This window comes from Mustela putorius, unplaced genomic scaffold, assembly GCF_011764305.1.
Source record: "Mustela putorius furo isolate JIRA1106 unplaced genomic scaffold, ASM1176430v1.1 tig00000460_pilon_pilon_pilon, whole genome shotgun sequence".
NCBI classification, from domain to species: Eukaryota; Metazoa; Chordata; class Mammalia; order Carnivora; family Mustelidae; genus Mustela; species Mustela putorius.
Window position 1 is genome coordinate 24,841,458 of NW_025421389.1, and position 25,236 is coordinate 24,866,693.

Below are 25,236 nucleotides of genomic sequence, written 5' to 3' on the forward strand. Positions count from 1 at the left end.
AAAGAAACAGACACAGCCTTTCAGGGAGGGCCACAGACCACGCCACATGCCTGCCCCTGGGCTCTGTATTCCGAATGCGTCCTCTTATGGGTAAGACCACGGCAACAGTACGAAATCTATGTTAGAACTTTCTCCCAGAGAGGAGGAAGCCAGGGGTTCAGTATCTGCCCGGAGACACAGAGCTTCTAAGAGGCCAAGAATGAATTCAAACCCAGGGCCCAACTGCCCACCATTCAGCGGCCAAGGATTCCAGAAACTTCTGACATTGCAGGAATGCAAAAAACCCAGCAAATAATCATCCCAGAAACATATGCCCCCTCCCGGAGACAGACAGCCCCTGTTGGCATGTGGGCTCTGTCCTCCCCCACACACATCTAGGCACACGCTCGGTGCCACCCCACTGCCATCCAGGCGCAGAAACGGTTAAGTCATCCTCACGGAATAAATCAAAAGTTCAAGGCTGCAACATACCACAATGATTCCCTCTTTACATATGACAAGAACCAGAGAGGGGCTCAAATCCCAAGCATCCTGAGCGGCCCGCACAGGTTACCCCACCAGGGTCAGGGCCACGGACCTTTAGAGGCAACATTCATTTCCTGAACAGGACAAGTTCTCCTGACCATAAAGCTAATAGGAACTTCCTCGCACGGCAAGCTCCGGCTGACAAGGCTACTTGTCACCGGCCACGCAGGAGGAAAGCGCTGGTTCCCATTAGCGGGTTATGACGCCAGGTGTTACTAATAAGGTACATCGGCAAGAAACAAGAGGCGGCTAAGTTGTCTCTCCGACTCTGGAAGTAATCAGGCCGGGCTTCAGGGCTGGGGAGGGGACCTTATTTAAAGAAGAGGCTGGGGGAAGTCGGGGGCGGTAAGCCACGGTAGACCCCAACAGCATCTAACCCGCTGCACGGCTTAAATAAATACATTTCAAACAATCCCTCTGCATCTTCCTCAACAGCCATAAAAGACTCCCCCAAATTAATGCTAATCATGTCTCCCCCAGCACTCCAGGCCTGGTGGATCACCGAGGGCCATTACCGCTGGCCACATCTGCTTCTCACTATGGCAAGGAGAGTTGTGCCAACAAGGCTTAATGGCGTTAAGATCACAACGCTTGGCTTATCCCCTTAGAGACCGACACCGGGCGAGGGTGGCAGGGGGCTCAGCGAGTAAGCAGACCCCTTGTCAGGCTGGGGTCACAAAAAAAAAAAAAAAAGCGGGAAGCAGGGAGCCGGCCTCACACAGGAGTCCCTGCTGTGGGCTTTGGGTTACCTGCTACCTCATTTAACTTGCTTAAAACCACATGCAGAGGTAAGGAGCTAAGCTCCCGTGGTAGGAGAGGCGCCCGACGACTGGGACAGGTGGAGTCCTTTGCCCGGATTCACAGTGCAGCCCCGGCATTCACACCCACGTCTGTGTGACGTCAGCTTGCTCCCCTGCACTGCACACCTCGCCCCCTACAAAGACCACGGTCTGGCAGTCCATCTGTCTTACTCCTGACACATCTGCTGGTAGGGGTTTGTGTCGGTGCCCAAGTCCTTACTTAACATTTCCGGGGAACCCAAGTGGCCCAAAGGAGCACCTGGTGGGCTCAGTCAGAAGAGCGGGCCACTCTTGATCTCAGGGTCTTCAGTTCAAGCCCCATGTGAGGTGCACAGATGACTTAATTAAAAAAATAAACTTTTTTTTAAACGATTATTTATTTATTTATGAGAGAGAGAGAGAGAGAATGAGAGGGGAGAGGGTCAGAGGGAGAAGCAGACTCCCCATGGAGCTGGGAACCCAATGCAGGACTCGATCCAGGGACTCCGGGATCATGATCTGAGCCAAGGGCAGTGGCTTAACCAACTGAGCCACCCAGGTGTCCTAAAAAAATAAACTTTTAAAAAGACATAAACAAAAAAGGCTCCAAAGAGAGGAGAACGCTAAAAACTTCTTCCAACTGGCCCCGCGATTTCTCCTCTTCAGTCAAAAAGTTTTGTGACCCAGGGCGCCTGGGTGGCTGAGTTGATTAAGTGACTGCCTTCAGGTCAGGTCATGATCCCGGAGTCCCGGGATCCCGGGATCTAGTCCCGCATCAGGCTCCCAGCTCCAGGGGGAGTCTGCTTCTCCCTCTGACCTTCTCTTCGCTCATGCTCTCTCTCACTGTCTCTCTCTCTCTCAAATAAATAAATAAAATATGGAAAAAAAAAAAAGTTCTGTGACCCAATGTCCTAATCACTTCGCCGGGGACGCCCCCACGGCCTCAGGAAGGTCTCCGCGCTGTCTAACCCAGCTTCTCCGACGGCAACGCTGAATGCAGTCTGTTCCTGCTGATGGAAATCGGGGCTTGAGGACAGAACCGAAAGTGAGCCGGGAACTCAGACCTGCTCAGGTTCTGGCAAGTTTTCCGCCGAAGTTTCCATCCTGACAACAAAGTACCAATCCCCTGCTCGCAGCTGCAGAGATAAGCCTCACGCAGGCAAAACCCAACCATGGTTTTTCCAGACTGCGCCGGCATAATAAGGACACCGGGGCTTTTAAGGGGAGACGGTAGGAAAGGGGATTTCTGATTATGCTGGCATGAAATTAACAGCAAGGGATTTTTATTTTTGTAAGTGGGTTTTTTTCTCTCTCCTTTTCTATTTTGTTTTTTGTGTTTTTTTTTTTTTTTCCTTTTTTGAGTCAGCATAAAGGTCTCTATCACTAGAAGCTGGTCTCTCTATGTTGGTGAGAGATAAGGTGGTGATGCCTTGCTCCGGGGACTTCTGTGGCCCCGACCCCCAAAAATCTGAACCCTCTGAAGCAAGCAGCCCCCAACCCTATTTTCCTCCTCTCGCGCCACTGGAGAAGACCAGGAGGCCAGAGGAGACCAAGCGATGAGCCTCGTGGCCACTGGCTGCAGGAAACACGGAACTGGTCCTTCCCTTATGCCCCCTTCCCTTCTGATTCCATCCGGGCCCGAAGGTCCAAGCAGGGTATTTTGGAAAACAGAGTGAACTCGGAGCCCAAAGGGCTGAGCACAAACCCTGACGCCCCCTTCACGGTCTTACGGTGGACAAGTCTGTTAACCTCCCATGCTTCTCTCTGCCCATCAGGGAAATTGCAACTAGTATCTCCCTTACAGGGTGGCCAGAGCGCGTGAAGACAGCCTAACTGTGAATGCACTTAGCACAGAACCCATCATGTAACAAAGCACCAAAAATGCTGTTTCCAAATCCACTACTAGCTGCATGGGGTCAGGGGGTGGGAGGCGGCAGGGCAGGGAAGGAGCTCTGGAACACCCACCCGCCTCGAGCCCAGACTTCCCTCCATCAGCTGGGGCCTGTGCTCCTCATCTTGGTGTCGATGACACTGATTTGCTCGCCTGGCCACAGGCACGGGCTATTGGATCCTGGGTGAGCCTGCTCGGCATTTGGAACTGATGACGGTGGAGCGCTGCCCAGCTAAATTTAAATGAGAACTGGAATGACTCATCAAACCACGGGTCAATGGGACAAAGAGTACCCTGGCCACCAGAGTACAAGAGATCAGCTCCCGGGGGTGGGGGCGGAATTCAGGTGCTCAGGGTGTATGGGCCCCCAACGGCGCTGTATGAACTAACACCTCTGGGGGAAAGCAGGCCCCGGACCAACACGGATGCATTTCCTCCCCTGCACGGCCAGTGTGCCATTTCACAAGAGCCATAAAAACACAACAGTGAACACACACGGAGCATTTACTCGGTGCCACCATTCCTTGCACTGGACAAATGTTTGCCAGTGAATCCTTGTAACAACCCAGTGGGTAGGGGCTGTTACTACGTCCGTTTTACTAAGGAGCTGACAGGCACAGAGAGGTTAAGAAACACAACCACAGTCACACAGCTGCTATGTGGTAAAATAAGGATTCAGGCCCAGATAGCGTAATTGGCTCGAGATACACATTTACTACGTAGAAAACGTCAGAGGTAGAGCTGGGGATGCCTTGGTGAATTTTTTTTTTTTAAGATTTTACTTATTTATTTGACAGACAGAGATCACAAGTAGGCAGAGAGGCAGGCAGAGAGAGGAAGGGAAGCAAACTCCCTGCTGAGCAGAGAGCCCGATGCAGGGCTCGATCCCAGGACCCTGAGATCATGACCTGAGCCGAAGGCAGAGGCTCAACCCACTGAGCCACCCAGGCACCCCAACCAAAAGAGTCAGAGCTTCCACCCAACGCCACAGAAACAGAACCTTCAAGAAAACCTTCCGTTACCACGGATAATTCAGGAACCCTCCAAGGGGCGCATTGAGGCTCGCCTGTGCTCATTTAGTAAGATTCTGAAGTCTTTCAGCTGGACTTGTTTTAAAGTCATTAATTTTAAAAAAATTAAAGTGATTGGAAATGTTTTTCCCCTGAATTAGCAAGAAATGAAAGAGTTGTGAATGGAGTTTGATTTTAACAGTTTAGGATAATCACTATTTTAAAGATTCATAAATAGAGTTCCTAGAACAAGCAGGCGGCGAACGTGTCGCTGAGCTGAGGCGTTCTTCCTTCCTCTCCCTCCAGCAATTAGCAGCTCCATCCAATAGTGACAGCAAATTAAAATGGGACTTTTCTCACTGAGATGAGAGAACAGGGCCACTTCCCTCCACGGGAAAGAAAATAAAAGAAATCATCTTCAAAATGCCCCAGAGTTCAGTCTGGAGCCCAGCTGACTCTGTAAGTATTAAAAAATGAAGCCGGAGTGGACAGGAGTAAATCAGAGGGAGCCCCTATTTTAGCTGGCTGACTGCCAACCCAACACAGAGCCAAACGCAATTCGCCAAAAGGACCCCATGAAGACGTAACTGCATGCACAAGGGGTTAAGGGAACTTCTTAAAGAACTCAACAATCCACAAACAGCACATCTGAGCACATCGTTTTACAAACGAAGGAATTAAGCTCAGAAGGAAAAAGAGCCCGACAATGATCACAGAGCTAAAAACCACGCGGCGGAGTCTAGAGGCCTGGCCTCCGCCCCGGCTGGGCACAGCAAACACCGCCCCCCCAACCCCGAGCCTCCCAACTCCACAACTAACGATGTCTCCAAAGGCCAGATTTCCAGGAGTCCCGGGAGGAGATAAATGTAAGTCATTCATCACCCCCAAAAGGGCGCTTCCTGGAAATAGAAATGGATTCAGAAGGGATTTGAGCAAATCTGTGAATGACAGAACAGCCACAAATAGCCGCTCAGAAAAGTCGGGCTCTACCTGACCTTTAGGACTGACGTCAAGGAAGATAGCCATGGCCCCCGATGGTGATATCCAAGGGAAGGTGTTGGCACCCAAAGACTAGGTCAGATGGACCCGCCCCAGGACAGCAGTGTCCATGTGCTTATATGGCCTGGCGCACAGCACTCAGGACTGGGCATCGGAAGGGGAGCCAGGCTCCTGACCCTATCCATTTTTGGCTACGTGACCTTGGGCAAGTCACTTACTGGCTCCAAGGCTCCTTTTCCTCGTCTGCAAGGTGGAGCTAAGTAAAAATGGTCCACGATCCCTGATCCAAAACCCGTGGGTACTCCAGAAAGCCAAACTGTTGGGATTTTAGGAAGCTACTATGGATCTACAAGCATTTGCCAGTCTCAAAGGAGTCTAGGGAAGCACTCTGTAATCAAACACATTAATATTTTTGCAACGAAACATATGAATATTCAAAATAGATGGGATAAATATAGCCTCCCATCATTCCCAATCAGGTTTTGCCACTCAATGGGTTGCACAAAACCTTCTAGCTTTCAGAGCTTCTCAGACCTCACATTCAGATAGGGGATGATGGAACTGACCGAGCCCGTGTAGGGGAGGCTGCGGGGTGGACAGCGAGAAAGTCACGAAAAGTGCTTGGCAAAGAGAGAGCTATCACTGATCAAAGGCACTGTGAATATGACTGCTGTTGGCACACTCGTTCCCAGCAGAGCTGGCTTTGACCTCAGAGGCACCTAAAGCCGGCAGAATGATAAGAGGCGACCCAGAAGAGTGAGGGCAACTGCTGAGCTCCCCAAAGTGGCCGAAACCAAGGTCAACAGCTGCTGGCCCTCTGGTCAACTGCTGAAAACGGAGCAGCTGGCCACCTGAGAGAGACCAAGGCAAAGGGCCAGGCAGAAATCTGTCATCTCAGCTACGTGGTTCAGGCACCCTAGAGCCGGCCCCAAGAAGCCTCTGGGAAGGGTAGCACACATGGGCCTGGGGAGCTGGCTGAGATCATTCCTTGTGTTTCCCGAGCATCCCTTTGAAAACCAGGCAAGAGTTCCTACTGTGGGTGCACAGGGTCACGCTGTGGCCAGACTAACGGTCTGCTGGAGGAGATCCCGAGGCCCCCAGGGGAACAAGGCCTGGCTCTGACTCTGCAGCACAGAATTCAGAAACAGAGTCAGATGGAGACTGAGGGCCGGGAATGAGGATTGTGTTCACACCTCAGTCAACCACACCGCCTGCTGTAATCTTATCAACCGGTGAGTCTAACTCGGAGAAGGAGAAGGTGCACCGGGGTCAGGTGAGCCGGTCCCTAGCTTATCTCTGGTTTATCAGATCCAGCTAAGCCGACATGCAGAACAGCTCCGGTCTTTCAGAGACAGAGAGAAAGAGAGATGAACCCAGAGAAGGAGTCTGGTCCTCCAGGAGCCGGCTGTGACCCTCCCCCCCTCAGGTCCTCTGCGATGGGAGCACACTGGAGAAGGTGGTTGTGGCGCCCAGAACTTGCTCCTCATCTGCCTGGAGAATGTGGCTGGCCTTTCGGGTCTTCTGACTTTCTGGACCCTTCAGGTAAGTGAGCCCCATTTAATTTACCCAAGGAGCCTCTGCCCTGTCTTTCCACGGGTCCCTGACTACAGGTGATGCTGCCTGCGCGTCCTTGTCACGCACCGCGGGGACCACCACCTCCCTGTTCTACTCTGTTGGAGGCTCCGGCTCCCTCTCACCAGCCTCGGGCTGAGGCGACCCAGCGGCGGGATTCAGAGGACGCCTCCCTCCCGCGCGGCTTCCCTGCCTCTCCCCCTCCCTCCTCTCCACGCCCCTCTGTTCCACAAGGATCTAGGCAACAAGACCTGCTGGATACTTAACCTTCAGCCACGCTTTAGTCTGTGGCTTAAAAGTAAAATAAAAACGAAACCTGTCGCTTGTTGTTCTCTCACGTTCGTTGCTGTGTTTACAGCCAACGGCCCAGCATCCGGACGCCAAAATCTCCCCCTCTGATAGTTCGGTCCTGCCCTCTTGTTTGTACCCGTGGTTGGGATGTGCAGGGAGGTACAGAGGAGAACAGGAATTAGGGAGTTTCATCTTAATCCGGGAGTTCTGAGGGAGAGGGGAAAAGCGCCCCACAAAGTGCATCTGACCGGGAGCCGGTCTGCCCCTGCGGGGCGGCTGCAGGAACATCTTCTCCTTTCCTTGATGTCTTCAGTCCCCACAGCTTCCACCCAAGGCCCTGCCCGAGGCTCTCGTTTCTTGGGCTGCAGCAGCGGTCTTTCCTCCTTCAGTCAGACGCCCCCCTGCCACATCAGCAGCCCACAGCCGAGGATCCCTGGACCTGGGCCTTCCCTTCATAAGCTCACGGGGACAAGGCCATTCTCCACACTGCCTCATGGCCCAGCACAGCCCCGGGGGAAGGCAGTGCTGTGGACACTACATTCTAGAATTCAGAGTGGAGACAGAGACCCGAACAAAATGGGGGAACCTGCACACTTCCCATGTGCCCCTCGCTCGCTGCTCTAGGGATTTCTGGAAGTTTGCCAATTCAGCACCATCCTCTACCGACCATCTCCATGTAAATTTTTTTTTAAGTTAGGCTCCACACGCAGCATGGAGCCCAACACGGGGTTTGAACTCATGACCCTGAGATCAAGACCTGAGCGGAGATCAAGAGTCAGGCGTTTAACCCACTGAACCACCCAGGTGCCCCATCTCCATTTTAAAAAGAGTAAAAGTGGGGCGCCTGGGTGGCTCAGTAGGTTAAGCCTCTGCCTTCAGCTCAGGTCATGATCTCAGGGTCCTGGGATCGAGCCCCGCATCGGGCTCTCTGCTCAGCGGGGAGCTTGCTTCCTTTCCTCTCTCTCTCTCTCTGCCTGCCTCTCTGTGATCTCTGTCTGTCAAATAAATAAATAAAGTCTTTAAAAAAAAAAAAAGAATAAAACAAAGCTCCAAAAGCTTATATCGTGATCCCAAGCTCCCACGGAGACGTGGCTAGTTCCACGGCCCGTTCTCCGGGGAATGTAACATAGCCAGGCCGCCGCTTCTGCCTGGACAGTGGGTCCCACAGAATGGGAACCTGGACCTTCTGGGAGGGTGGTATCTTCCGTAGCTCAGCCAGGTACAGAGGCAACCAGGACCCGAGGAAACCCAGGACTAAAATGACTTTCTGCCATACCCCACTCCTCACAGCACATATCTAAGAGAATTCACATCCGGGGAAGATGACAGATGTGTCTGGTCAAGTTTGGGGAGGGGGGTTTCCCCTTTGGGAAAGTTTGAGCAGAAACAAGCACATCCTCCGTCTATGTCCGAGCAGCAGGAGCATAAGGAAGACACACCTCACCGGACATTACTGTTCGCACCCGCCGGAAAAATTCGGCTACATTTAGATCAGCGGCACTTTCCACAAAGTCAGTCTCACAGCCACCGATCAGGCAGGGCCAGAGCAGCTTCCGGCTGGGCGTGGGGTGACGAGCAGACCTCCAGATGCCTCTCCAGCCCCCACACCCTCTCACTCGCACCCCTGCCCCTGTTCAGGTACAGGAGCAGCAGGTAGAGGAAGAGGGTTGCCGAAGGGCGGAACCCACCCAAGATCGGCAAAACAGCAGGCAAGAGGGAAATATTATTGTGGATGACAATGAAAGTGGCCTTCCTGACCCCGTTCAATGGACCCAGGGACCAGAGAGTAGAATAGGCACGTCGTTACAACACAGCCAAGTCAAAGCCAAAAACCCTCCAAAGCCAAACCCAGCCAAACCAGAACCCGATGGGTCCTGGCCATATTCACTCCACTTAGGAGGAGCGATTCTCAAAACCCTCTGTAGTGTAGACTCGATCCTCTCCAGCTCTAAGCCACTCCGAGAGGCGGCCAAGGGCCAGGAGGCTAAGACCTGAATTTGAATCCAGCCCCGTCTCTTACCATCTATGGGACTCCAGGAAAGGGTCTTAGCATCTTCCTATGGGAAAGATGAGCACCTCCCCTGCCGCCCCAACTCAGAGGACTGTTGTAGCAAAAACGTGGCTCCAGGTAAAGCACTCAGTCCTGAACCAGGCATGCCACGAGAGTTCAATGAATGGTCATCTCACAAAGAAACGGAAGCCAGAGAGGAGCCAGGACTGGCCCTGAGTCGCATTTAATTCAAAGTGAGCAGAGATGGGATGAGAGTAAGACAGCAGGCTGCAGAATCCCGACGCTCATACCCATCCTTCCCCCTTGAATGTAAATCAACTCCCTCCAAATGTGTTTGCGGGAGAGGAAGCCACATTCGGGGTGATAAACGTTCACCAGGAATGACGCGTGGAACCCACAACTGCTTGCATCAGCCCCTCCCAAGCTTGGAGCTGCCCAGAGCCGGCCTTGGCGGGGAGCCCTCCCTGGGGACCTGGGCACCTGTGTCCCTGAAACCCAGCAATATGGCCATGGAAAGGCCATAGAAGACCCCCTCCCCCAATCCCACTTCCTCTTCTCCCTCCCTCCAGCATATTAGTCACTCCAGGCAAAGACGACCAGACCCAACAGCAGAAAAACCATTAAATGAGAACCCAAAAACAAAAAGTGAGAGAAGAGCTGCGCCCAAGGATTCCCCGATGCTTAGGGAAAGACCCCAGGCCCCTCTCGCCACATGTGAAGAGTAAGCCCCCCACCCAAGCCAGGACTTGGAAAAAAAACGGGAGTTTGTTTACAAAGAGCAGGGAGGCCAGGGCAGCCAGGCTCCAGGCGCAGGGGTAGCTGGGTATCTGAAGGCGGGGTGTGCAAGGCAGAGGGCTGGGGCTGGGGTGCGGGGTGCGGGACCCGAGAGGGCCTACCTGTGCTGCTCCACGGCCTCGTTGTCCGGGAGCTCCACCCCGCACACGCTGCACTGCTCCCCGACGGTCCGGCTCTCGGACTTCATGCCCACAGCCAGCTCCCCCAGCTTGTTGAACAGCTCCCTCTGGATGAAGCCCTGGGGCAGCAGCCCCCCGTAGGTGCTGAAGTCCATGGACACGGCCAGGGCGGGCTGCACGTGGAGGCCCGAGGTCACGGACGACGGCATGCTCAACACGGCGTCGGCCTTGTGGTTGGGCAACACGGAATAGAGGCCCAGGTGTTTCTCCGCTGGGGGCGCGGGGTGCTCGGGTCGGCCTGGGGGGCCCTGACCGGCCTCAGTGGGAGGCGGCAGCTGCTCCGCGCTCTCCTCGCGCCCGTAATGCAGCTCCCGGGCGCTGGTGATGACGCTGCTCCGAGTCGGGGTCCCGGGCCCCTCTTTGCCCCTTTCCTCCACTTTGTCCCCCACGGCGCCCGCCATGCCGGACTCGGTGGCCCCAGGGCTGTCCTGGCTGGGCACCTCGTCCACCTGCATCATCTCCGTCTTCACCTCGGCCACCCCAGCGTGCCTCCCGCCTGCAGCCAGAGTCGGCTCCTCGGGCCCCGCGGGAGGCTGGAGCGTTCCCTGGAGGAGAGACTGTCCTATGGTCATCAAGCTGTCCACCGCAGCCTTGGTGGGACTCATGGCCGAATGACCGAACGAGGTGGAGACAGAAGGGCTCTGGTCCACCATGGGTCCCGGGAGGCTCTGTGCGGCCACACTGGCGTACCCGCTCTCCTCGCTGGAATGCTTCGAGATGAAGATGTTCTTGAGGTACCGAGCTTTGCGGTCCTCTTCCTCCTCGGCCGCACCATCTGCCATGGTGGCCTCCGTGTCGTTGTCATCTGAGGCCTGGATGGTCTCCAGGATCTTCAGGCACTGCTCCTCTAGGTACTCGATCTCTAAGATCTCTGCTGCGTACAGCAAGTCATCCAGGTCCTCCGCCTTGGCTTGCAGCGTGGCCGTGTACGCATACTCCAGAATCTGCTGGAAGGTCTTTGGCGAGAGGAAGTCCAGCGTATAGTGCTGGCTGTTGCGGTGGAAGAGGATCTCAAACATCTTGCTGGTGCAGGCCAGCACGGTCCGGTGGGCATGGAACTCCTGGCTGTCCACCATGATGACCACGTCGCACAGCGTCCCCGCCAGCCGCATCTGGTTGGCCTTGCACAGGAGCCCCGTGGGGTGGCTGGGGTTCTGCAGCTGGATCATGCCCATCTTTGTCAGATCCATGGTGCTCCCCTCGGCTTAGGCATGAGGCTCTCTTTCCTTCCTGGCTCTGCGTGGCGGGGCTGGGTGCGTGTCCTGGGCCAACGGAGAGGGCTACGGGGGGATAAGGGAGGGGCAGGAAACGAGAGGAGAGGACAGAAGACAGATGAGTATCTCTAAAAAGAAGGAGTCCGACAACACAGCGCCCCCATCGGTGCCCCCCTCCCTGTGAGACAGTCTCAGCAGTTGTGATGGGGGTGGGAGGAAGCTTCCTAGAACTCTGCACATGTGCCCTTGGGAGCCCAGGTATGAGGAGGGTAAAGAGAAGGTTCTGCTCCAGCATATACCTCATTCACTGCTCTGTGATGTCTGCTGGCTGAAGTGAAATGGGAATTACAGTGAAGCCTTGTGAGTCCTGGGCTTTCCTAAAGCCTGAGAGCAGGGCCTCCCATACACATAACAAGGCCCATATGCGTTAGGAGGCAGTCAGCCAGCCCTTTAAGAGTTTCAGCCCCGGGGCACCTGGGTGGCTCAGTGGGTTAAAACCTCTCTGCCTTCGGCTCAGGTCATGATCTCAGGGTCCTGGGATCGAGCCCTGCATTGGGCTCTCTGCTTGGTGGGGATCCTGCTTCCTCCTCTCTCTCTGCTTGCCTCTCTGCCTACCGGTGATCTCTGTCTGTCAAATAAATAAATAAAATCTTTAAAAAAAGAGTTTCAGCCCTTCCTTTCGTCCATGAGAGCCCAGGATTTCACTCTCAAGTCCCCTGTGCCGTAAGCCCCATCTTCTAAACAAAGTTTTTCTACATCCTGCCTTGCTGCAGCGGCCGGAGGAACACAGGCAAGCCCACCTGGGACACGGGGCCTATAGTCCTGGCCCACAGCAATCTACCAGTTAGGCTGTACCTTCTCTGGCCCTCCCACGGCCAGGCAGTACCTTCCAGTCTCTGCCCTTGCCCTCTTCTCAGGGCTGCAAGGGACTGACCCACCGACACCTTGACCCTACCCCCCAGGCACCATCGTGAACACACATAACCCTCACGCTAGTTTGGCTTACTTACACTCAGAGCTACTGCACGTGCAATCGGAAATCTGGACCGCGTGTGCGTGGGCATGTGTGTGCAATGCAGCAGCCAGAGGGGCACAGTTAGCACGTGTATACATGCTTCTAGGACATGCCACACCTAACTCCCGCCCACAAGTGCCCAGTGGGCAAGGGGATCTATCAGATGCGGGGGAAGAGGTCACAAAAGACCTGGAAGAGGTCATAGGAAATATGCACCCCTCTAGCCAGCAGTGCACAGGCGAAGGACATGAACTCCAAGCATGTCCCACAGGTTCCAAAGTCCTGTGCCCACGAGCAGCAACTGGTGCTGGACATGGCTTGGAGGCACCAGAAGTGAGACCTGCACCAGCGTCTACCAGTATGAAGAGAGAGGAGGCTGGGAGACAAAGGCTTCTCCCAAAGCGCTGTTTGGGATCAGTAACAGGGTTCTGAGACTCCCTCGCCGGTTTAAAGCGTTAGGAAGACATCACCCAGACCCAGGTGCCCCCCGCCCCCTCGCCGGCCTTGCTGGGGCCAATGCCACAGTGAAATGAAGTTGAAGCACCGCGAAGGCTGGCTCTCCCTGACTCTCCAAACAGGGCTTGCCTCCGCCCCCAGAAGGAGCCCTATTGGCTCCAGAGCCACAGATCTCACGCGGAAAGGGTTAATAGGACGGCTAGTCAAGACACTTTTGCAGCCCACACTGGGGTGGGGACTAAGGCCGTCCAGAGTGGAACTGCCACTCATCCGCGCCTTGCCACCGTGCGTGCGCTTGCCTTCAGACCCAGGGGCTTCGGAGAACGAGGAGGGGCCTTCGAAAGAATGGAAGCTGGGCCACCCGAATTCCTTCCCCAAAGCAAGCGCCCTGGGTCCTGCGGGAAATCAGAGTGCTCTCGGGCAGCCGACCCCGCACCCACGGCTCTGCGCCCGGGATCAGGTGGGCGCCGGCTGCAGCGCTCAGCCCTGCGGCGCGGGGGAACGCCGGCGCTCCGCCGGTGGAGCTCCCGGGGATCGATCTGGCTCCCACACGCCCCCAGTCCCCGCCACCCCCACGGAGACTTGAAAGCGACTTCGGCAAACTTGGGGAAGCAACTTTTCCCGGGGAGCCAGACGGCGGAGAGAAAAGGAGCGGGTTAGGGAAGAGGGAAAGCGAAAGAGACCCGGACGAAAGGCGAGAGTCCCGGCAGGCTGGACGCCTGAGCGACGGACCCGCCCCGCGGCGAAGGGGAAGCACAAAAGCCCGAGAGCGAGTTGTGGAAGGATCCGCGAGCAGGGAGCTGCCGGCCCTCCCTCTCCGACCCAGGGCCGTGACCCCGGCAGCGACGGGCAGGGTGCCCGGCCGGGGCACGCTGCGAGCGTCCCGGGGAGCGGGCGAGTGAATCGCCGCACGGCGCGTCCGTGCGTTCCCGTGGGTCCGCGGGCCGCCGAGACTGTGCGCATTTCGAGCGCGTGCGGGAGCGTTGGAGGGGCTGTGCCAGCGAGCTACCGGCGCGCGGGGCTGGGAAACGCGTCCCGAATGCATCAGGTGCAGAGCCGGGGCACCCACCGAGCGCGGCCCGGAGCGCACAGCGAGCTCCGGCGCCACGGCCGGTCCCGCCCAAGAGCCGAGGAGGGTCTGCGGCTCCGCCACGGCCGCCCCTCCCCCCCCCAAAAAGGTGGGGGGGTCAAGTCCAATTCGGAAAAAAAAAAGCCCACCACGTTTTTCAAAGAGAAAGCAAAACCCAAGTGAATCCGAGTCCTGTTCCCCTCCGCCCCCAAATCCACTCCTCGGATCCTCGGATTCTAGCTTCCCAGCCGGCCGGTGAATAAACACAAATAAAGCACAACCCTATCGCGCCCGCGCACCGGTCCGCATACATATGAGCACCCACCGGCTCGCCGCTCCTCCGCCGGCCCCTGGTGGTACAAAGCCTCCGGTTCCCCGACCCTCCGCTCGCGCCTCCAGCCCCCTCAAGACCGCTCTGCCTCCCACCTCTCACCCCGACCGTGCCCTAGAGAGGAAGGGTTGGGGAGGCAGCTGCGCCCAAGCTGACAGCCGGGGCTCCCCTTCTAGCCGACCCCCAACAGGCGGTGGCGACGGCTGCCGCAGCAGGAAGGGAACGAGCCGAATAAAATAAGGCACCAGCCTGGCGGCCGAGTGGCCGAAGGGAGCGCGCCCCTCGGACCTCTCCAGCCCCGGGGCGCCCCGGCGCACGCCTACGGCTGAGCGGTGCGCCCCTCCCCGGCCCCTCACTCACCGCTGCCGAGCCGGGCGCTGGGGGTGGGTGTGCGTGCCTCTTGGGGGTGTGTGCCTGTGTCGGGGAGGGGTGTTGCTGGGAACTGTTGCTCTCGGTATCACGGCGGCAGCGGCGGCAGCGCCCGGCAGTTCGCAGTACCCGCTCTCATCGCCCTCAACTCCTCTCTGCTGCGAGGTTAGCAAATCACCACCGGCTGCGGCGCCTCCGCCGCGTCCCACGTCAACGCCGAGCCCCCTCCCCTGCGAGGCCCCGGCGCCTCTCCATCTTTAGTGCTGGCGGCCGAGCCCGGCTCGCTGCCCACAGCTGCCCCCCTTCCCTCCCCCCTCCCGCGCCGTCCCCGGGCTCAGCCCGCCCACCCCCACCCCCACCCCCACCCCCCCTCCCGCACTGGCCGAGCCCGCGCGCGCTCCCCGCCCCACCCCTCCCCTCCCCGCCTCCCCTCCCCTCCCCTCCCTTCCCCGCGCGCGGCGCTCTGGGCTTCGCCTGACATCTAGCTGCTGCTGGGGCGCCGGCGGCCGCCGCTCACCGGCCCAGCGCAGAGAGAAGAAGGAGCTCGCGGAGAGCGGTGCCAGGGACTCGGAACCCTCCGTGCTGGCAGTGGAGGTGAGGGGCGAGGAGAAGCCCCCGCCTTCAACCCCAGGCTTTTTATTTCCTTTGGATATGGGTTTTCTTCTTCCCTGCTGCCCCAGGCGCGGAGTTTCGTCCGCGGCTCTGGTGTTTGACTCGATTCTGTGTGTGTCATCTCGCCTTTCACTTTTCTCTTGGCTCGGGGCTGCATCCCCTGTACCCCGACATCGGTGGCAGAAGGTCCCTTTCTGAGCCCAAGCCCAGGCCTTCCATGCCTATGGCATCCCGATTGCGAGAAGTCTCCGGGCGCGCAGTTCGCAGGCCCTGGGGAGCCTGGTGCCAGAGGGTCCGCGGGAACCAGTCGTAGAAGGGAGAGCCCTCCCCCACTTTAGCTGTGGGCATCCCCGGAGGCCGAAATCGAGGCCTGAGAGGAACTTTCATCCCTCTCAATCCTGTGCATCCCCTGGGCTTTGCCCCACCCACCCCCACCCCCCAGCTAGGGAACCTGGTTAGACACAGTTCCTGAGAACAGCGTCCTGCTCAGGCAAAGCCTTCAAGGGGCAAGTGAAAGCTTGAAAAAGCTCCAGAGCCCCCTTGCTCTCCGGCAAGAGCCTTCTCCTCTCAGAGGGCTGCTCCACTTTAGGGAGTGGAGCTGAGGTCACTAACCTCTGGGATACAGCCACCAGAAGAAACCTACTGTTCCTCTGGCGGTGGAGAGTCCCCTCCTGCCCCCTTTTCCTGGAGCTTAGCGGTGGTAGGGGCCAGAGGTGGGAAGCTCTCTGGTAAGCACTGGCCTTGGCAGCTGGCTAATGACCGGGATGCTGGGGGTGAAGGTGGTGGTGGAGAGCGCCCTCCCTGGGTCTCCGTGCTGTCAGCCCTGGAGGTCATGCAGTCAGCATCTCCTGGCTTCAGTCAGGGAGAACTGAGCCCCCACATTCTGTCCTTAACATGCTGCTGAGTCAAAGGTTTGTGCAGGACTCACATACAATCACATTCCAATGATTGTCACCGGTACTGCCCCAGACCTAGAGTGAGGCCCCAAGAACTGTAGGGTCATGGAAGGGTGGCAGACACCAACTAGAGGCAAAAATCCGCTTCTGGGCCACTGAAGGCCGGAGTACAAAGTGCTCAGAATCCCAAGAATGGCTAAGGGGAAACCGTCCCAAGGACAAGAAGTTCCATCCCTGGAAGCATGCTCCAGTCTCCTAGCAGGGAAAGGGCTCAGCCTTGCCTGAGTCAGAGGAGAGGAGAGAGCAGAGAAGCCCACTGGGAAGTGAAGGGAGGGAGCCAGTTACCCTTAGACAGTCCCGAATACAGCGACACCTAACCAATCCCCGGAACCCTGGTCCCTAGGTATTAACAGTAAAAAGCAAACCCGGTTACGGACTGTTTTTCTAGCTAAGGTCTACACTATCTGCAAGATGAAGGGCATTTAAAGGAAGTTAAGAAACTGGTCTGCAAGGAGAGCACGAGGAGAGGGATGTAAAAACAGAAGAAAGACCCTCCTACTGCCTCACCAGGGAAGAGAAGAAATGACCATTGAACTTGTTGAGCCTCTGCCGGAGATGTTGCCTGCGGAAGGTTGCCGCCCTGCCATCCACATCCACCTACCAGCCCCTCCTAAACGCAGTAGCAGGAGAGGCACACAATTAACCCTTGATCCTAATCTCCTATTAATCCTGAAATCAGAGAAAGAGAGAAGCCTTGAAAACAATGGGAGAGCTAGAACAATCCCTCCACCGCCCTGAACTCCCCCCAACCATCCCTTGCCATATTCACTCGATGTGAAAATCTCCCTTGCTTCATAAACTCTGCCCATTAAAAAAGCCCAGCCCTTGTTAGTAAGTGTTAAAGAGAGATTAATGCCTGAATTTAAGAGGTGGAGAAGGTAACAAAAAGGAGGAAGGCAGGCGAGGCTGTGGGCTGAAAGCCAGCATTGGGCTCCAAGCATTTCCACTTAGCACTGAAGGCTGGCTGCAGGGCGGTTTGATAAGGTTTATTGGGCCCAGATAAAGCAGCAGCAGCAGCTCCCTCCCCAAAACTGGCACCATTTTTAGCCAGAGTTGTGTCTTTGGGCCCCCTGAAAGCTGAGGAGAATCCCCAGTTCAGAGATTTCATATGGCGGCACCGAAAGACAGTGGGGTGGAAAATCACAGAAGAAAACTAACACTCTCTCTCTCTCTCTGATGTTCACGTATTTGTAGTGATTTTTTTTTTTATTATTATTTTTTTACTTGAAGGGTATGGTAAGGGAAGCTGGGACATCAGTTCAGACAGGTCTAAAAATAGGAGAGACCTCGGTCTTACCAGACCATGCTAGAGACGGGGGAATAGATGAATTGACCTTTGGATAGAATTCCACATTAAATCTTCCTATTCCCCCGTCTCCTTCTTCTTATTCACACACCTTCCACGGGTAGCAGCCTTTCAGAGCGCAGTTTCGGGAAGAGGGGCTTTGTTCAGTCTAAGGGATCTTACAAGGAAGAGACAGCGGGAATGAGAACTCATTCTGAGCACAGACCATGCATCTTAACACATTACCTATCCTGGGTATTTAATCCTTGTTACAACCCTGTTCAGGCAGGTGCTAGTATTGCCCCCATTTCTCAGATGGGAAAACTGAGGTTAAGCATCCTACCCAAGACTGCAGAGCTGAGGCTTTAAATCAGACCATTACAGAGCTCATGATCTTCACTTCTAGATGGTACGGCCTCTAGCAAGACAGAACAAGGAAAACTGGGTTTTGATTTTCTTTCTCCTCTTCCTCCCCTGAGGCAGAGAGCTGCCAGTAAGCCTGGCAAGCTGAGGACCAAGCCATTCCCCACTGAGTGGTGCCACCAGGTAAACAGGCTTAGGTCACCTTCCGTCCTTTCTCAAAATCACAGGCAAAAGTTGAGGAGGGAGTTTTGAATTACAATACAACTTCAACCAAACAGATGCCCAGGAAGCAGGCTGCTGGAGGTGTTTTGAGCATTCTGTATTCGGATTGAGTGTTAATGAAATGTTGCAACTCATTTTGTTCCAACTCCTCAGCTGGAAAATAGTTGTAAAATGTAAAGGTAGACTTTCCTATCATGATAAATAAATCAAGGACTCCCACCTCCGGCGGGGAGAAGCAGCTACTTTGCATACTAAAACCTTGAGATGAGTCTGGAATAAAGCCTTTTCACGAGGGACGCAGGTAGTGAAACCCTTGATTGGAAAAAGTCCTCAGCAACTGAGAACTCCAACTTGCCCCTGGAAGACATACCAGGTGGTCACAGGCACCCTCAGCTCTCTGCCCCCCAACCCCCCCCCCGACACTCGAGGGGGAGATACTGCAGACCTACTCTGGCCTTTCCTGGAGGCAAAGGACCTTACAAGGCTTCAAGGTCATAACTGCAGATATTTACTAGGTGGATGGAAATGACGTCAAAAACTAACCAAAGTCAAATTTCGCCTCCCTGACTAGGTGGATGGCTTTCTCTGGTTCGTCTTTTTTTTTCCCCCTTAATTATTTTAATTCTTTCATGTTACTTTTTTACATGCCCCCTCCAAAACCCAGAGGGGGGAAGTAATCAGGAGACATGTGGATTCCAGTTAGTTGGAGCACAGAAAACCAAATGAGAAGATGACCTCTGTGATGAGTGACCGCCATCTGTTTTCCTGGCTAATGATATTTACAAACCTGGGCTTTGCCAGTGCTGGACATACCCGTCCTGTCTGGTGGGCAGAGAGTGACTTCTCGAAGGGGGAAAGAAGAGGGGCTTTTTTTTCTTTTAGCTCCTGAGGCCTTGGGTCACTGTGACCCCAAGTTCTTCATGATTGAGGAAGAGAAAGCTTTTCCTCCTCGCTCTCTTCCCCAGCATATTGCAAATGGTGTTGGGACCTTAATGTTGTTGTCAACTCAGATAGCAAATCTGAGTTGTTATTAGCGCAAAGATGCCCTGAGGGGGTAGGCAGTGTGGATGAAATCTGCAACGGATGTTATGGGGAAGTGTGTTTATAATTATAATGGGATTTAATGTACACTGGGACCAGATGATGGTAGCTATTTAAAAAAGAGATGTCTAATAAGAGAGGTCCCTTAATGACAGGCGGCAGGGCTCAGGTTATTATGGCAGAAGCTGGGGTTTCACTGGGTATCACCAACCATGTGTTAGTTTTATGGGGTTCCTAACAAAGCTTTGGGATGTGACAATCCAGCCCCTGTTATCCCATCAGCGACTGGACATCGGCATCAGAAAGGGGCACCTGCACTTAGGAGAAAGGCATTCTCTCTCTCTCTCTCTCTCTCTCTCTCTCTCTCCCTCATACACAGAAGCACAAACACACAGGCCAAAACACTGAGTAGTTTGGTCTTTCTGAAAATCTGCTTTGCTCTGAGAAAGAGGGTCTCAATTTCAAAACTAAAATTGTGAAGCCATGGAAGGGTGCGGTTTCCATACAGTATGCGTGAAATGAAGCAGCGGGGTTCCCATTACAAGTAATGGGAGTCCCACCGCTAAATCCCCAGGCACCATGCTGAAAATTAACCCCCAAGTCCTCATCACACACAGGGCCCTTTTTTTTTTCTTTTTTCTTTCTTTTTTTTTTTTTTTTTTTTTTTTAACACTTCGGTGTTTCATTGTGGAGAGGCCAGGGAGAGGGGAAGTATGCCACATTTTCTTATACTGTTTAACATTACATAGCCAACTGTTTAATTTTTGAGGTGTTTAATGGTGTAGATTTCGATCCGAGGCAGCTGGCTGTTCTCCAGCAGGAGCGCTCTAGTTCTACTCAATGCTGAGCAGGGTGTGCAGGGAGAGAGGGTCATGGTCCTAGAGATGCCCACAGAAGCATCATGGTCTAGAGACATAGCTCCTGTCCCAGGGGCAGTGTTCCTTCTCTTTGTCCCCCATGGGAGACAAGTGCATGAAACATCCCGAGTTCAGCTAACGCCGGGCTCCTCTGTAATTCCTGTGTATCTGTCCCTCCACTATGACCAGTCTCAGAGATCTGGAAGAATATTTCATTCATCCTGACAAGGACAAAAGACACGGGCTACGTGACACCTGAACTTCTCGGCTCAGAAGCTAAATTTCTGGAGAAGGTACTCGGCCAGTGCAAGGGGTATGTATGTTGAGGGCACACCAGCCACAAGACAAAACAATTTTACTCAAGACAGTTCATGTATGCCAATCATATGAAAATTATTCTAGCAAAACAAGCATTGGTCTCCCATGGAGTGGAATTCAAAATTCTCATCTGAATTTTTGAGATAAAGCAGAAGACCTCCTTGAAGTTCTTCTTTGAGGAAAGCTCACTGCCTTGTTCTCTAAGGGCTGAGGAGGTGAGAGACTGAGGGCGCCTGTGGGCCAAGGCTGTTGGGAGTTGGGAGTCAGATGCTTTGACTCAGACTTCCTTGCCAAGAGAGCTTCCTGTGTCCCTCTGGGAAGTCACTGTTGGATCTTGATGTCATCTTTTCCACCACCCCAGTCGGAATTAATTCCTCCTTCCTCCCCAAGTCCCGAAGCACTGTTGGAATGTTTATCGTAGTACTTACTACCATCTGCCTTGGAGCCGAGGTCTGTGCATTCTGACCACCCTCCATGATGAGTTTCCAGAAAGCAAGGTCTCAATCTTGTTCAACTTGGTGCTCCCATTCCCAACCCACAGAGCCTAGCACACTGGCAAACAGAACAGATCTCTGCTTGTTGAATTTCCATGAATGAACCAACGGAATGAATGAGTGGATACAGACGCCAAGGGTTTTAGGAACTTGGGAGAGGAGGGACCATTCTGTAGACCAGCATCTAGGGCAGAATTCTTTTGTAGCTACGGCTTTTCCCCCAACCTTTGACAAAAATCAATAGGATATAGATAGGAGTAGAGGATAGCTATTGAATGTAATTGTATGCAGCTCCTTGAGGGCATCACTGGGTTCTGTTTTAATTTCTATCTCCTTCAGGGGCCTAGAACCAAGCTTATCTCAATACTCTAGGAGCATTAGTAAATATTTATTAAATTGCATTGGATTAAAAGGACTTGATTTGAATCACGCTGCTTCTTAGTCCCGCAATGGCCTCCGACTCCCAGTCCTGGAGAGCTGTTAGCTAAGCAATCCAGGAATGAAAGGAGAGCATCCGATCTCCAGCTAGGGACACTGGCGGCTGGAGGGCGGCTCACAGAACCCAGCGCCAGCATCTGAGACCCACATCAGGCACAAGCACTGACAGGTTAGCAGAGACTAGCTGGTTCTCAGTTCTCTTTCTGAGCACACACTGGCTTACATTACTTCTTCTTACCTTGCTGTTAGGTCCAGGCCGTGTGATCGGGTTCTGGCCAACAAATGGACTGGAAGAAATGCCACTTCCAGGAGGGGCCCAGAAAAGTCTCCAGCACAGGCTCCTCTGTGCCCTGTCCCTTCCTGCGACCTGACCCCATGAGGATAGAGATGCCGGGGAAGCTGAGTAAGGAAAATGGCAGAGCCAAGCTGGAAGGAACCTGGGTCCCTGAATTATGACTTGTGGGGACACCGCCTGCCTCCTAAGAACACCCACTGTGAACTTAGAGAAACAAGAAATAAACCTCCCATGTCTCCAGTAGGGTTGCCAAATAAAAAAGAAGGCCCCCAGTCTCATGTGAATTTCAGGTAAATGAGGAATAATTCTTAGTATATATATATCCCGAATATCGTACAGATCACAGTTACATTAAGAAAATTATCTGAACTTCAAACTTAATATCTTTTTTTTTTTCCCTGAATCTGGCAGCCCTAGTCTTCAGGTCTTTTGGAGCTTACAAATTATAGTAGCTAGCATTACCTTAATTAATACACCTTGTTTCATTCGTTAGACCGAGCAGGGCCACAGTGCCTGAGCTGGGATTCCAGCCTGGGAGAAGGGGCTCCCCAAGGTCAACCTCTAAGGCAGGTGCATCGAGAGACTGTAGCACCTTGTATGGATGGGGCCAAGGGGAAACCTAGGAAAGATCCTGACAGTTTACGGTTCATCCTTTTCCCCATGAACCTATTCTTTTTTTTTTTTTAGATTTTATTTATTTATTTGAGAGAGAGAAAGGGATCCCAAGTAGGCAGAGAGGCAGGAAGAGAGAGGGGAAGCAGGCTCCCTGCTGAGCAGAGAGCCCGATACGGGGCTCGATCCCAGGACTCTGAGATCATGACCCAAACTGAAGGCAGAGGCTTTAACCCACTGAGCCACCCAGGCGCCCCACCTATTCTTCTTTAACTACCTCTTCTGCTAAATGTACTGTGTGTGCTGTGGGAACGAGGGTGGCTGTGGGTTTTACTTCTGCACATGGTGAAAGTTCTTGTTGGTGGTGGAAAGCGGCATGACCGCGGGGCAAGGGCAGATAAGGCATCATAATGTCCACCTACCCAGGAATGTGAGGAATAGAAATGGGGCTATAGAGACAACGGGAAGGCCAAGGAGTTTATCTTCAATGTTCTCCTCCATCCCGGAAATACCCAGGGCAGAATGAAGGCTGAAAGCGTGGGCTGTGATTTATTCTCCTGAGGCTGTGTTCAAATACCATCTCCCACCTCTCGGGTCCCAGCTGATCTTGGCTCAATGACTTAGATTCGTTGAGTTGCTGTGTCCTCACCTGTACACTGGGACGATAATGGTCCCCCCTGTCCCCCATCACTAGAGCGGCTAGGCAGATGCCCAAAGGGTGCCTGGCCCAAAAAAGGGGAAGATCTGAAATCGTTCGCTATTCCTAGTGACGATGTCAGGTCATCTTTCTTTCCATCCGCCCCATCCAAAATGCCTTCTGAGAAATATCTGGGGTAAAATGTGTGATAGATACACTTCGAATCACAGGCCAATCAGGGACCCGTGAGTGTAGACATACCCATATCTGTGTACCTCTGTCCATGGCCCTGTCTTCCTCCTAGTCTTGCCCTGTTTCCTGGCTCGGGGTGAGGCAAACAGGCAAATGGAGAGCAGGGTGGCGAGTGCAGGGAGTGGCGGTGCTAATTTTTCCCTGGTAGCATGGCGTGTTTATTAGTGTGTCCACACGGTGGGCGCAGCAGCCTGTTTCCCCTGAGTTAAATAGCAGTCATGGCCAACTGGCTCTCCGTGTACCATTACTCCAAGTGATTGAGCCAATTTCTCCCCCTGCCATGAGTTTAAGTTGTAAACCTCTCAGCCAGACAGGGAGGCAATGATGGGCTGCCGGTTGTGATTATTATTAACCTTTAGGATGACGCTTACAAGACCGGGGGTCTGCGGAGAAGCCCGGGGTGAGGCAGGCTGGCCACTGCGGACTCCCACCCACTACGCCTCTGCCCAGCCCTGACTCATGTGTTTGCTCTGGCCCTGCAAGAAGGCTCCGGCACCCCTGCCTGGGGTAAGGGAGCCCTCGTTCTGGGGAACATGTGGGAAGTGTTGGGTGCCCTCCACTCCGTCTAGCTGGGGATTGGAAGGGGCGTTATGTTTGGAAAACTGGAAGAGTTGTGGAAAGCTGGGTGTCTTGATACTCAGAAGTCGTTTGCCTACTATGATTTTTTTTTCTCTTTGCCAAGTACTTGTTAGGTAGATGCTAAGCTCTCCAGCTGCAAGTCGCAGGGACAGTGACCACCTCCTAGTTGCCAACTCGTTTGTGCGGATCATAATTATACGGGAGACCGCGCATCACAGAGGGCTGCAAGGCTCTGAGAAAGTTTTCTGTGAGCTCACTCTATCCCAGAGCCACAGCTTTCCCTGCTTTCTCTCTTCCACCCCATATTTCTTTCCTTGTCCTTAAAGAGACCTCTCTTGTGGGTTCATCCAAATAGGCGGAGAAGGCATTCCCTGAATATGGGCAGCTGGTTTTGCTTTGGTCAATACTTCGGTCTCTGCAAAGCCTCTGGGAAGAAAAGAGCCCCCACCCCACCTTGGGGTGTTTATATTGCTTCTTTGTTAAAAATCCACAATCCAAGGGTACCTGTAGTCGCAAAAGGAAGTCGGCCCTCAGAAGGTGAGTCTAATAAGCACGCGGGTATAAGGAAGTGGGGGGGGGCAGGGCAGGGGGAGTTATGTTATTGCTCCCTTGTTTTCCAAAATAAAAGTGAGGAAAGAAGGGGGAAGGTGCTTGAACTAACAGGCACCCCCTACACACATATACATACAGAACTTGCTCGGGATCAAAGATAACAAAGTAATCAAAGAAGCCCAAATCTGACCTCCCCATTTCTTCTGATCATGTTACGCTCCCTCTCGCAGGCTTGTGGAGAGTCCCCTGCCAACAGGATGAGAAACTGTAGTTATATAGAATGAATATTGAGTTGATAAGCTTAAAATTTTCCGTCATGCCTTCCGATTTATTTTGGCCATGCCCTGCACGGATCCTGCTTGTGGGGCACTCCCACCGCGGACAGGTATTAGGGACTTACTCGGGTGCATTGGTCATTAGCTCTTCCAGATAACTCCATGAAGTGGGTACTGCTGTCATTCCCATTTCACAGCTGGAGAAACTGAGACAGAGAGATAAAGCAACCTTCCTTTGCCCATGCACTGAAGAAGAGGGGGGCACCTACGCCCTCACTCTCAAATCTAACCACCGGGCTGTCAGAAGTTGGGGTGGGGGTGTTTCTCAGGGATTGAACATTGAGACCCCCTCCCCAACTTGCTTGGGGGCAAGAGTTTAAGTCTGGAACAGGCTTCCCCAGTGGCCTAAGGTTCTTCACAATCCCCACAAACGCAGAGGAAAAAAGTAATTTTTCAGCTTAACTCATTGGGGAGGCAGTAGAGGAAAAGGTGGGGAAAGTTTTACCATGGGACATCCTTCGTAGTGACAGAACTTAAGGAAAGATATTCACGGTAATATTAACACATATTCATGTGGAGTCACACAGCAGGAACCATGAGAAGTGAGCCCAGGTCCTGGAAAGAAGGAAAGGTGCTGAACACGTTGGTTATAAGGAGATGGATAGTGCATTCCAGTGTCTTCTTTCCACGCCCGTGGCCTCCAGCTTGATGGGAAGAATGGCAGTGGATTAATAATGTCGAGGGGATAGGCTGGAAGAATTCCTGCATTCATTGCCGAACTAGGACCCCAGGCTCTCACGGCCACTTGCATATACGCGTTAGGCACCACGACAAAGCAAGGCAGTTAACTTTCTGGTAAGCATACTAGAGCTGAGACAAGCAAAAAGTGTTCCCTGCTTCAAAGTGCCGGTTAGACTCAAAACCGAAAGGGACTTTAAACAT

General features: G+C 53.8%; 1 protein-coding gene across 3 annotated transcripts in view; it reads right to left on the reverse strand.

Annotated features, from left to right (window-relative positions):
- ZBTB16 (zinc finger and BTB domain containing 16) overlaps positions 1-14,823 on the reverse strand; it is a 182,866-nt gene extending 168,043 nt beyond the window's left edge. Inside the window, exons 1-2 of one of the 3 annotated variants that reach the window (XM_045080512.1) lie at positions 14,498-14,823; positions 9,975-11,332 (exon numbers count right to left, since the gene is read on the reverse strand). In XM_045080512.1, coding sequence (XP_044936447.1) covers positions 9,975-11,242 — 1,268 coding nt within the window. In that variant the 5' untranslated portion in view covers positions 11,243-11,332; positions 14,498-14,823. The other 2 variants (XM_045080513.1, XM_045080514.1) reach the window with 2 other exon arrangements.
- Between the last annotated feature and the right edge of the window lie 10,413 nt (positions 14,824-25,236).